This window comes from Mesoplodon mirus (assembly GCF_964341445.2).
Source record: "Mesoplodon mirus genome assembly, chromosome: 3".
NCBI classification, from domain to species: Eukaryota; Metazoa; Chordata; class Mammalia; order Artiodactyla; family Ziphiidae; genus Mesoplodon; species Mesoplodon mirus.
Genome location: NC_138978.1, coordinates 31,940,305 through 31,953,196, shown reverse-complemented (window position 1 = coordinate 31,953,196; position 12,892 = coordinate 31,940,305). Strand labels below are relative to the sequence as shown.

Genomic DNA, 12,892 nt, shown 5'->3' with positions numbered 1-12,892 from the left:
TAGTTTTGGCTGCGTTGGGTCTTTGTTGTTGCACGCTGGCTTTCTCTAGTTGCGGGGAACGGGGGCTACTGTTTGTTGCATTGCGCGGGCTTCTCGTTGCTGTGGCTTCTCTTGTTGCGGAGCATGGGCTTCAGTAGTTGTGGCTCATGGGCTTAGTTGCTCCGCAGCATGTGGGATCTGCCCAGACCAGGGCTCGAACCCGTGTCCCCTGCATTGGCAGGCGGATTCTTAACCACTGCACCACCAGGGAAGTCCCCCTCTTTGTGTATTAAAAACAAGCCTCATCCAAGGTTCTTACTTTCTTGAAAATATTTTTCTTTGTGCTCCTCTTGGCTATGCATTGTCCTCCTCAACTGCAATTGCCTGAGAGTAGATTAAATTTTACAAATAGCAACTTCTGTTGTTGTCATGACAGTGAATGACATTTGTAAAATGTTTTGTTTTTGTTTGGTTTTGTTTTGGTGCCAGAGTTCAGGAAAGCTGTCTGAGCCTTCACTTCCCATAGAGGATTCCCAGGATCTGTATAACGCCTCCCCAGAGCCTAAGACACTTTTCCTAGGAGCAGGAGACTTCCAGTTCTGTTTAGAAGATGACACTCAGAGCCAACTGTTGGATGCAGATGGGTAGGTAGTTTTATGTTTCTGTGGGTGGATGGTGCTGGGTACTGCTTAATTTCGTTTAAAAATAAAGTGAGCTTCTGTCGCTCCATCTGTGCTTTCTCTTCTGAGAAAGAGGTGTACAGACCATTAGTATTACATTCCACACGTTTGAACAAAGTCTGTCTAGAAAATTAAAAGTAAATAGCCTTGGGCTTCCCTGGTGGCGCAGCGGTTAAGAATCCGCCTGCCAATGCAGGGGACACGGGTTCGAGCCCTGGTCTGGGAAGATCCCACATGCCATGGAGCAACTAAGCCCATGCACCACAACTACTGAGCCTGCACTCTAGATCCCGCGAGCCACAACTACGGAGCCTGCGAGCCACAACTACTGAAGCCCAGGCGCCTAGAGCCTGTGCTCCGCAACAAGAGAAGCCACCACAGTGAGAAGCCCGTGCACCACAATGAAGAGTAGCCCCGGCTTGCAGCAACCAGAGATGGCCCGCGCACAGCAATGAAGACCCAACGCAGCCAAAAATAAATAATTACATTTATTTAAAAAAAAAAATAGTAAATAGCCTTGCTGGCATTCTGATCCTTCAATTTCTGCATTGTATGACATGCATAGCTCTTATAAGGTCATCAGATTTCTCTGCATCCATCCTACTATGTTAGGATTGTTGGATAGGATTGAGAATTGACACTTCTGTGGCACATTACATGGCCATAAATTTTGGCTGCATTGGATCTTCGTTGCTGTGCATGGGCTTTCTCTAGTTGCGACAAGTGGGGGCTACTCTTCGTTGTGGTGGCTTCTCTTGTTGTGGAGCACGAGATCTAGGTGCACGGGCTTCAGTAGTTGTGGCACATGGCCTCAGTAGTTGTGGCTCGTGGGCTCTAGAGCACAGGCTCAGTAGTTGTGGTGCACGGGCTTAGTTGCTCCACAGCACGTGGGATCTTTCTGGACCAGGGCATGAACCTGTGTCCCCTGCACTGGCAGGCAGGTTCTTAACCACTGCGCCACCAGGGAAGTCCCATACCCTTTATCTTTTGAATAGGCTTTATTCTTTCATAAACTTCCCCCTCCCTCTTTAGATTGTCACAGGCTAAAGTGTGACACTCTTGTCTTCTGGTTCAGATTCAGCTTCTAACTTTGGTATTGGAGATGAGTTTGGGCTTTTCACCCACCACTTTGTTTTTTTCCTAGAGAATTTCTTACACTCTTCATTGGGCTTGTAGGTTCTTAAATGTTAGAAACCACAGGAATCAGTACCAAGCTTTGAAGCCTCGATTGCCATTGGCCAGTATGGATGAGAACGCCATGGACGCCAACATGGATGAGCTGTTGGATTTGTGTACGGGAAAGTTCACATCTCAGGCTGAAAAACCTCTGTCCAGGAAGAGTGACAAGAAAGAGAACATGGAGGAACTTCTGGATCTTTGTTCAGGAAAATTTACTTCTCAGGGTAATTATCCAACAGAGCATCAGGCTCACCACAGCCAAATATCTTAAGTCAGTGTCCTTGAAGAGATGCCCCTTACTCTCAGGTGAGAAGTTCACAGAAAACAGAGCTGTGGTGGATTCTTGAGCATAGGTTGAATTCACTGCTTAGCTCCTGACATTTAGAGCTGTTACTTTCTTAGAGTGGTGAGGTATCAACTTAAAACTGCTTTAGCTTTGGCCATATGACTTGTCATTTATGGCTAATATATTTGCAAAGCTTAGAGCAGTATCTGCTGCATAGAAAATTTCATATAAATGCTAACTTATTACTTCCACCTGCACACCCCTTTCTCCCCCTCACACCTCTGCTAGAATGTAAGCTGTTTGGGAGCTGTGATCTTTGTTTTGTTTGCTGAATGAATGAATGAATGGTGAGCTCTTTTTGGCAAGCTTACCTTAGAACTGTGTTGAGCCGGCATGTCTTCTGATGGCTGGGGAGAGAGGATAAAGCTGTCATTTCTTGGTGACAAATCTTTTTCTTCATTGTGCTGTAGATGTCTCTACTCTGGCTCCATCAGAGTTAAATAAGCAGGAGAAGGAGAGCAGTCTGGGTGATCCAATGGAAGAAGCACTTGCTCTTTGCTCAGGCTCTTTCCCAACAGACAGGTGAGTCTCAGTGATTGGAGGGAACTTGGCAAGTCTGGTGTTCTGATAAAATACTGGGGTAAGTTTTCTGGGCTCAGGAATAAATGGTCATCTTAGGGGCTTCATATCCTGTCTGAGAGTCTTGCAGTCTTTTTGAGTCTCATATTTGCATAGTAAGGAAATTATAATGCTTTCATTTAGTTGGTGGGGAACAGGGTAAAAAAAGGCAAGAAAAGGCACATGAAAGTTCTCAACATCACTAATAATTAAGAAAATGCGGGGGCTTCCCTGGTGGCGCAGTGGTTGAGAATCCATCTGCCATTGCAGGGGACACAGGGTTCAAGCCCTGGTCCAGGAAGATCCCTCATGCTGTGGAGCAACTAAGCCCATGCACCACAACTACTGAGCCTGTGCTCTAGAGCCTGTGAGCCACAACTACTGAGCCTGTGTGCTCTAACTACTGAAGCCCGCGTGCCTAGAGCCCGTGCTCTGCAATGAGAAGCCACCGCAATGAGAAGCCCGCGCACTGCAATGAAGAGTAGCCCCTGCTCGTCGCAACTAGAGAAAGCCCGTGCGCAGCAGCGAAGACCCAACACAGCCAAAAATAAAAATAAATAAATAAAATAAATTTATTTAAAAAAGAAAATGCAAATCAAAACCATAATAAGATACTACCTCACCCCAGCAGTTATTCCACTTTTGGGTATGTACACAAAAGAAGTGAGAACAGCGTCTGTAATAGATATTTATACACCCATGTTCATAGCAGCATTATTCGTAATAGTCAAAAGGTGGAAGCATCCCAAGTGGATACATACACAGTGGAATAATATTCAGCATTTAAAAAGGAAGGAAATTCTGATACATGCTACAGCATGGATGAACTGTGAGGAGATTATGCTAAATGAAGTAAGCTAGTCACAGAAAGACAAATACTGTATGATTCCACTTACATGAGGTACTTCAAGTAGTCAAATTCGTAGACACAAAGTAGAAGAGTGGTTGCCAGGGATTGTGGGGAGGGAAGAATGGGGAGTTGCTATTGAAAGGGTATAGAGTTTTAGTTTTGTAAGATGAAGAGTTCTGGAGGTTGGTTGCATAACAATGTGAATGTACTTAACACTAATGAACTGTACACTTAAAATGGTTAAGATAGTAAACTATGTTGTGTGTATTTTATCACAATTTAAAAAATATTTTTAAAGGCAAGATATCTCGTTTCCTGTTTCTTGAAGAGATTGTTGGTGCTATAAAATATTTTCAATTCCTAAGTTGGCTGACTGCTTGTAGTTTGCTTTCAACTTGTTTATTGATTTGTTGATTTGCATTTTAGGGAAGAAGAAGGTGAAGAGGAGGAATTTGGAGACTTTCAGCTTGTCCCAAATGATAATGAGTTTGATAGTGATGAGGTGAGTTTGAAGGGGACAGAGTAATCATAACTGAACTCCATGTATTGCTGCTTTGTTTGCTTGTTTTGTAGTTTGAGTTCTTTTTTTTTTTTTTTTTTTTTTTGCGGTATGCGGGCCTCTCACTGTTGTGGCCTCTCCCTCCCGCTGCGGAGCACAGGCTCTGGACGCGCAGGCTCAGCGGCCATGGGTCACGGGCCCAGCCGCTCCGCGGCATGTGGGATCTTCCCGGACCAGGGCACGAACCCGTGTCCCCTGCATCGGCAGGCGGACTCTCAACCACTGTGCCACCAGGGAAGCCCTGTAGTTTGAGTTCTTGAGAATTCTGTTTGGCATGTTATCAGAAGCAATTTCCTAGAATGAAATGTTTGGGCAGAAGTTTATAAATTCCTGTCTTAGTTGAGGACACATTTTATTCTGTGTAACCTTGCATGTGATACTATATGATTTTGCAGGATGAGCACAGTGACTCTGACAATGAAGACCCGGCACTAGAAGACCATGAAGATAGTGATGAGGAAGACCTCCTGCAGCAATCCGAGAAGTTGAAAAGGCAAATGTAGGTGTTATGTCCCTTCCTTCAATTGCAAGAAAGTTCTCCTGACAGTTGAGTTGTAGCTTGCTACATTTGCTGGTTCTATTTTTGCTTTTTGTGGTTAACACAGATTGAATAAAATCCATTTACGTGATATCTCTTGAGAATTCAAAGATGGTCACGTCCTCCTCAAGTGATCCCTATACTAAACATCCCTAGTTCTTCAGCTGTTTCTCACGTGACATTGCTTCCAGACTCTTCACATGTATGGATACTCTCTTTATCTTCAGGAGTGATCTGACTACCGCTGTATATAGTGGTACAACCACATCCCTTGTTCTGGTTGCATACTACTTATAAAGTAACCAAAGAGCATAAGAGCTGAGTCACTGTAGATCCTGAGGATCTAGTAGATGACTAAAATTCCCCATGTCTTTTTTCCTATGAATTACTGTCATTCCAGGTTTTCCTCATCCTAGTCTCAAGCAAATGACCCCCCTTTATTTTTTTAATATTGTTGTTGTCTCTTTGATCATGAAAGTAAGCCATTTATTTTGGAATATTTCAAAGAATACAGAAAGACATAAATAAAAAGTCATCCAGGAACTTCCCTGGTGGTGCAGTGGTTAAGAATCCACCTGCCGATGCAAGGGACACAGGTTTGATCCCTGGTCCGGGACAATCCCACATGCCGCGGAGCAACTGAGCCTGTGTGCCACAACTACTGAGCCTGTGCTCTAGAGCCCGAGAGCCACAACTGCTGAGCCCGAGTGCTGCAACTACTGAAGCCCGCATGCCTAGAGCCTGTGCTCTGCAACAAGAGAAGCCACTGCAGAGAGAAGCCTGCGCACCACAACAAAGAGTAGCGCCTGCTCACCGCAACTAGAGAAAGCCCGCTTGCAGCAACGAAGACCCAACGCAGCCAAAAAAAAAAAGTCATCCATGTCCGCCGTCCAGGATATTTTTGAAAGTGGTGGTGGTGGTTATTATTACCTCATAACTTTTTTTCAGGCATATATTTTTATGTGGTTGAGATCTGTACAATTTTTTTTGTATGTACAATTTTGCATCTTGCTTTTTTTTCCTACTTACCATATCTGTAAGCTTTTTTCCTTGATATTGAAGGTTTTATAAGAACCATTTTAATAGCTATTCCACATTTTATTATTTGTGAATGACTTTTGGAATTCAAATATAGGGCATCATATTGATCCTTATTAGATTTATTTTGTTGTTTTTAGCCCATCATTCCATTCGATTGAGATCAGTTTGGGTTTCTAATTTGTCACCTGTCAAATTAACTATGCATACAGCTTTGGGCCATCTATAGATTTTTAGTCTAAGGCAATGGTTCTTAAACCTTATTTAACTATAGAGTCCTTTGTTCAAATGAAATCTTATAAAGAATGGCAGCTAAAAATTGAACTGCTCAAGGAGGGTAGATGGGAAGATTGAGAAGCTTAGTGGCTATTGGCCCCTGAAGGAATTCTTCAGGAACCCTAGGAGTTAGAGGAACTCAGCTTTAAAATAATAATGGAAGTCTTTCATAAAAAATCAGCCTTCGGGGCTTCCCTGGTGGTGCAGTGGTTGAGAGTCTGCCTGCCGATGCAGGGGACACGGGTTCGAGCCCTGGTCTGGGAGGATCCCACATGCCGCAGAGCAACTGGGCCCGTGAGCCACAACTACTGAGCCTGCGTGCCTGGAGCCGTGCTCCACAGCGAGAGGCCGTGACAGTGAGAGGCCCGCATACCGCGATGAAGAGTGGCCCCCGCTCGCCGCAACTGGAGAAAGCCCTCGCACAGAAACGAAGACCCAATACAGCCAAAAATAAATGATAAATAAATAAATAAATTTATTTTTAAAAAAAACCAGCCTTCAGAAAGCCATCAAGCTTCTGCCACTCGTGACCATAGGTGACAGCACTTTGAACTCAGATGACAGCAGATTTGTTCTCAATGTGAGCTGAAGTCAGAAAAACTAACTTGTAGTGGTTTTGATTACTACTAACTCTGAGCTTCAATCATACCTCTAACTTGAGGGTCAAGATTTGGCGGGCTGTAAGAAGACCCCAGTCTATTACCTTTCCATACTATACTCTCTCTAGTCTGTCTCCTGAAGCTGGTAAGCTTAAATACATGACAAAATAGTTTGAACCTTCTGGCAGGTATGTCCCAAATATATAGAGGGGATTGAGAGTTCTGGCTTTAGAGTCACCAACCTAGGTTGAATCCAGGCTCTGCTGCCTCCCAGCTCTGTGACCACTGGTAAGTTGTTTACCCTCTGAGTCTCAGTTCCTTCAACTGAAAATTGAAAGGAATAACAATACCCCTCCCTGAGATAACGCAGTAATGCTCCAAAGCACAGTTATTGGCACACGGTATATATTAAATAATAGACTTTTAAGTATTATCAAAATGTATTATTATTATTAATTTAATCTTATTGTTATTAGATATGGCTCTGTGTTCTGCTTTTCTCATTGCTGTGTGTATATTCATTGTTGTATTTTCTAATTTTCAATTTTCCAGGAGATTGAAGAAATACCTGGAGGATGAGGCAGAGGTGTCAGGGAGTGACGTGGGAAGTGAAGATGAGTATGATGGGGAAGAGCTTGATGAATATGAAGAGGATGTAATTGATGAATTACTTCCTTCTGATGAGGAACTGCAGAGTCAGATCAAGAAAATACACATGTCAGTATCCCAGCAAGCCCTTCTGAATAATGAATGGGGTGTGTCTTAAGGCAGACCCTATAACCAGCCAGAGTAGTCCTGGTTTTGAACACCATATTTCTCCTGTTGTAGGAAAACAATGTTGGATGATGATAAGCGACAGTTACGTTTGTACCAAGAAAGGTACCTTGCTGATGGGGACCTGCACAGTGATGGTCCTGGACGAATGAGGAAATTCCGATGGAAAAACATAGGTATTTTGATTGTTGCCTTTAGAAGCAAATTGTACAAGGTACATGTTTGTCCAGTTTAAGACAGCAAGAGGAAATCCAAACTAGCAGGCAGCTGTGGAGGAGGACCTTGCCTTGACCTTTATTTTCTATTAATGGATAGGAAAAGCTTGTGTCAGTATATTGTAAATGAAAAGGGTTCACTTGTGTCTGCTGAGACACCCTCTCCTGTGGGGAGTGCAGAATGCTAATAGCCTTAACTCTTTGCTTCAGATGATGCTTCCCAGATGGACTTGTTCCACAGAGACTCTGATGATGATCAGACTGAAGAACAGCTTGATGAGACGGAAGCCAGATGGAGGAAGGAGCGAATTGAACGAGAGCAGTGGCTTCGGGATCAGGTAGGAAGCCTGCAAGAAATTCTTCTATTCCGACCCTACTTATGAGGGTCACTCCGTCACCCAGCTTGTCATGATAGTCGTCAAAATCTTGGGCAATATATCGCTGTCACTTTTTTTTTTTTTTTTTGCGGTACACGGGCCTCTCACCGTTGCGGCCTCTCCCGCTGCGGAACACAGGCTCCGGACGCGCAGGCTCAGCAGCCATGAGCCTGCCCAGCCGCTCTGCGGCAGCCGCTGCATGTGGGATCTTCCCAGACCAGGGCACGAACCCGTGTCCCCTGAATCGGCAGGTGGACTCTCAACCACTGCGCCACCAGGGAAGCCCTGCTGTCCCTTTTAATCCTTGAATTTTCTTTTGTGCTTTGAGAAGGTTACCGTGGGCAGTTCTAGTCATGTTTTTGTCCAGAATCCTTTGTGTGTGTGTGTGTGTGTGTAAAGCAACAAAGAGTTGCAAAAAGGAAAACAAATGCTGTCCCAAGTACTCTAGCTTCCAGGCTATACTAATTATTTGGGGGAGCTGTGGGCTTCTGTTAATGCTGTCTGATTTTTATTTTCAGGCACAGCAGGGGAAAATTGCAGCTGAAGAAGAAGAGGAGATTGGGGAAGATAGTCAGTTTATGATGCTGGCCAAGAAAGTTACAGCCAAAGCTCTGCAGAAGAATGGTGAGCTCTTAGTCCTCCTCAGGGTCTAGCCCCCTGGATTGTTAGGGCTGGAACCTTAGAGGTGACTCCAGCCTTCAGGGGCTGTTGCAGCTTACTCATGGGCCGATGTCTCATGTTATCTTAAAGAGGTCCCTCAGATGGGGAGAGACAGTATTCTTTCCATCTTAGACTATTGGGCAGTCGACATTGTGATTGTGAGTATATGTAGCTGGTTTTGCTTTATGTTCTAAGGCAGCTCAGAGGAGTGAATTCTGGCTTCTTTACTCAGTTGCCCAGGATTATATACTTAAGTGTTAGAGCTGGAATTCGAACCCAGATTTGCCTAACCCCAGAGCTGAAGCTCTTAAACACTCCTTAACACTCTTACCACTCTTGTTTTTTCTTATTATTACTGTTACTTAGACAATAAGTTCAGCTGAGTTGTCTGTCTTCTCTTAAGCCGCTTAGCTGTACTTTCAAGTCATGATTATAAAATAATCAGAGTTCCTATGGCTTTAGTTTATTGGTTTAGTTAAAGGCTTGTTAGCTTGTTTAGATTTAAAAGTAATTCTACGCAGCTTTGTCCAGAACAAGCCTCTCTGTCTTTTCTTTTCAGTCAGTCGCACTGTGGTTATTCAAGAATCAGAGTCTTTATTCAGAAATCCTTTTGAAGCCACCAAACCGGGAAGTGACAACCAGGTTGGTTGGGGACCTTGTTAGCCTGATGTCATGATCTTCAGTGTTATAAAGGCCCAGGTCAAGTTAAGGGAATGCTCTTTCATTAGCGGAGGGAGGTGGCTGCAAGAAATGGAAGTAGATGTCAAAGGAGCCTACCGTTTCTTTTCTACTTGAGCAGGGTAGGACTGTGTCCCCTCAATACCTGGTGGAGGCGGGGAGGAGCTGACTTCTCATTCTTCCCTTGGCACTTGGAATTTGATACCAGGAATTTGATGACTCTTCTTTCCTCAGCTGAAGATGGGCTCACTGCTAAACCAGCCCAAAGCTGTGCTTCAGAAACTGGCTGCCCTGTCTGACCTCAACCCTAGTGCTCCCCGAAATTCAAGAAACTTTGTCTTCCACACACTTTCTCCTGTCAAGGCTGAGGCAGCAAAGGAATCATCTAAGCCTCGGGTAGGGAATTTGAGAACTGATTTGGTGACTCTCCACAGCAGAGTGAATGAATGAATGAATGAGTTGAATTGAATTGAATTGAAAATATATATATATTTCTGGCTTAAAGGCTTAAATGCTGCAGTGTTAATCTTGCACTCCCAATAAGGTACAAGGGGATTGCTACCTGCAGTAAGTAATCAGCTTTGAAACTTGCCTGGAAATTTTCTATTTCTTTTTTTTCTAATGATCCGTGATTTAACTATGAGCTGCTTAAGAGCTAAGTGAAGCTAAGTACGTGTATGAAGGTCTTGAGTTGGCTCTTTCTCTGCTCTCTAGGTGAGGAGAAGGGGTCCGTCTTTAATGACATCCCCTTCACCTAAGCGCCTCAAAACAGATGATAGCACTTCAGGATCGAAGCAAAGCATCTTCAGATACTTGGAAAGCTAACACCACAAGGGCACCAGCACCTGTGTTGAGACTTCGTTGAGAAGTTTCTGGCATTGAAGGTTGGAATCGATGCTCATGTGGATGATCCCCCCTTCCTTCATAATCAGTGCATTAAGATTGAGGACAGAGATTCCAGTTCTTTCCACTGCATGGCTCTGGACATCTCTTTCCTAGTGTGACTTCCTGGGTTGGCCACTAACTTAATTCTTCAGTGTTTACAACATCAACTTATGGGATACCTGGGTGTCCTCCATTAAATACTTGACATTTTACCCTAGCAGCTTCCTGGGTTGATAACTTTTGGTGAAAGGGGTGACTGGAGAAAGAAAAAGTGTGGCATGACAGAAAATTACAGACAGCAGTGAATGTCAAAACTGGGATGACTCCTTCACACCCCTATGATCTGCACCATGGTGACCAGGACTCAGTGAAAGAGAGACTTCTTAGAGGACCTAGGAATCGACAGATGGGCTGTTTTATTACCTTTGCCCCTTCCCTTTTCTTTTATGCCTCTTCCCAATGCAGTCTCAAATTTCCAATTAACCTGTGCTTCCTTTATAAGAAGGACTCAAACTGGTACCCAAGTCAGAAAGAGCAACTTCTCTGGAGTATGAGGATGAAGATAAAAGGTTATATCCAGTGTCCGTCGACATTAGATATTCCATGGGGCAGAGAGCTCTCTCTTAGGACTAAATTTTCGATTTGAAGCACTGTTGCTCAAGGACCTTCCTTCTCATTCTGACTGGAAGAATTATATATAATCATTATTTATTGCATTAAACTGGGTTGAGTACATTGCCCTGAGCAGAGGACAATTTAATACTTCATTACTTATTCTGAGAAAAGATCATCATGGAGTCTCATCAAAATATTGTTAGGATTGCCACCACTCCCGATTTTCCCTGAACTACCATGAGGCTGTCAGAGTTTTAGACAGATTTTTTTTTTTTTTCCTCTCAGCACCAAGTGTCACTGCTGCTTTGGAAAAACATTTCATGTAAATACTGTGGTTTCATTGTCAGGAGCTGGACTTGGGAAGCTGGATGAACTGTGCCAGTTTTTCACTGGCAGATAAGGAATACCAATTTAACTGGTGGAATTAGGATATAGGTTTTCTACAGTTGTTTGTAATATGCAAGATGCTGACTTTGATGGAATTTACATTTGTATATTTGTAATCTTGTAATGGTGAAAATGTATATAAAGATGTTTTAATATGTATGTAGTTTTTCAATAAATCCCAGTGCCTTGAAGGCAGGATTTGCTGTCCAGATTGAATGCTCATTCTTAGGTCAGAGCCTGTCTAATGTTGAGCATTTTGTTTTCAGGGTATCTGTCTCTCAGGGGAGGCCTCTGGACCTGGAGTGAGAGGCTGCTGCCATTGTCCCCTCACTGTCTTCTCAACTCTGGTGAATTGATCGCATTAACTAACCAAGTGGTTTGGGTTCAGTGCAGGTGAGGAGAGTTTACATAAATGGTGCCTGTTGTTTTAGCCCTTGGATTGGCAGCCATGGGTCCAAGGTGGGCATTATTGCCCCTCCCTTTGAGCTCTCTAAACAGTGGCCAAGGCTAGGCAGCCCTTGCTAGGCAATAGAGAACTAGGGAGGGGGGCTGGATACTTCTCCCCTTTTGCTTTCCCATATCCGTTTTTGGCAGGGAGAGATGGAGAAGAGTATTAGGATTGACCACTAAGGATAAGAAAATCAGTGCCTGAGAAATCTAGGGAGCAAAGGGTTTCTATTCTAGGCTCCGGAAAGAAAGCACTCTTTGGAGAAAGAAAAGTTGAGTCTTAAGCTCTGGGTCGCTTTCCCCATGTCAGTGTAGCTGTCAGAAGGCAAGCTAAGCCTTGGTAATAAGATTGAAGTGGAGAGTCGGGACCTGACCATGTGACCTGTGCCCAGAGCACTGAGCCTCCAGCTTCAGCTCCATTCTAGTGAAACTGAAGCCCAAGGCCTGTGCTGTGGCTCCTGCTAGGACTCAGCTTCACTAGCTTGGAAATTATCTGCTTGGAGGGATGAGAGCACATGAGTCTGGGAGATGAGGGTGCTCAGTGTCAATCCTTTCACCTCCTCTGTGTTCCACACGCTGGGGTAGGGACACATGGTATTTATTTGATTTAAACAATTCAGTCCACAGCTGCACAAACCATACTAGGGTCTCTTCCATAAAGCATCAGGTTATATCACCAAAGCGCTGTAGAAACAAGGTACTCAGCTTCCTGTGCAAATTCTCAACTGCCTCTCTACAAACTTTACCCCACTTTGAGAATCTCTAATGGCTCAATGTGAGTGTTTTCAGGGTTTTATCTCCCAGAGATATATGTAATATCTCTTGGGACTTCCTGTCCCTAGGCTTGTACACCTCAGAATAGGAGAGAGTATTTCTGGGAGGAATATTGTCATGATACTCTCTGATTGTATCATCCCTGAGATGGCATTATATCTTCTACCTTTGTGTCCTACTCACTGCCTGGCACATGGTCTGGAATGTGGAATTGCCCAGTAAAGGGTGAATGAAAAATACCAAACCTTTCAGAGCCTCCATTTATCTCTATAAAATGAGGATAGTCATTCATGCCTGTCTCAGAGTTGCTGTGAGGCTTGTTGGAAGATGTATGTGGATGCGTTACGTCGAACACTACTCTGCAAGCATATGGATTTGCCAATATTACAACTGCATCATGTTTTGTGGACCACTTCTCAAAGGCCTGTTGTCTCATAAGCATCTCAAACTTGACATCTTTAAAAATGTGATGTTCCTT

The 12,892-nt window shown here is 43.9% G+C and overlaps 1 protein-coding gene across 1 annotated transcript in view; it reads left to right on the top strand.

The window, feature by feature from the left end:
- Positions 1–11,393, top strand: part of CLSPN (claspin) — a 28,531-nt gene extending 17,138 nt beyond the window's left edge. The window contains exons 14-25 of the mRNA XM_082615303.1: positions 469–623; positions 1,836–2,062; positions 2,595–2,706; positions 4,019–4,094; positions 4,547–4,650; positions 7,155–7,319; positions 7,431–7,552; positions 7,802–7,929; positions 8,487–8,592; positions 9,188–9,270; positions 9,541–9,702; positions 10,021–11,393. Coding sequence (XP_082471429.1) covers positions 469–623; positions 1,836–2,062; positions 2,595–2,706; positions 4,019–4,094; positions 4,547–4,650; positions 7,155–7,319; positions 7,431–7,552; positions 7,802–7,929; positions 8,487–8,592; positions 9,188–9,270; positions 9,541–9,702; positions 10,021–10,131 — 1,551 coding nt within the window. The 3' untranslated portion in view covers positions 10,132–11,393. The remainder of the gene's footprint in view (positions 1–468; positions 624–1,835; positions 2,063–2,594; positions 2,707–4,018; positions 4,095–4,546; positions 4,651–7,154; positions 7,320–7,430; positions 7,553–7,801; positions 7,930–8,486; positions 8,593–9,187; positions 9,271–9,540; positions 9,703–10,020) is intronic.
- The last annotated feature ends 1,499 nt before the right edge of the window (positions 11,394–12,892 follow it).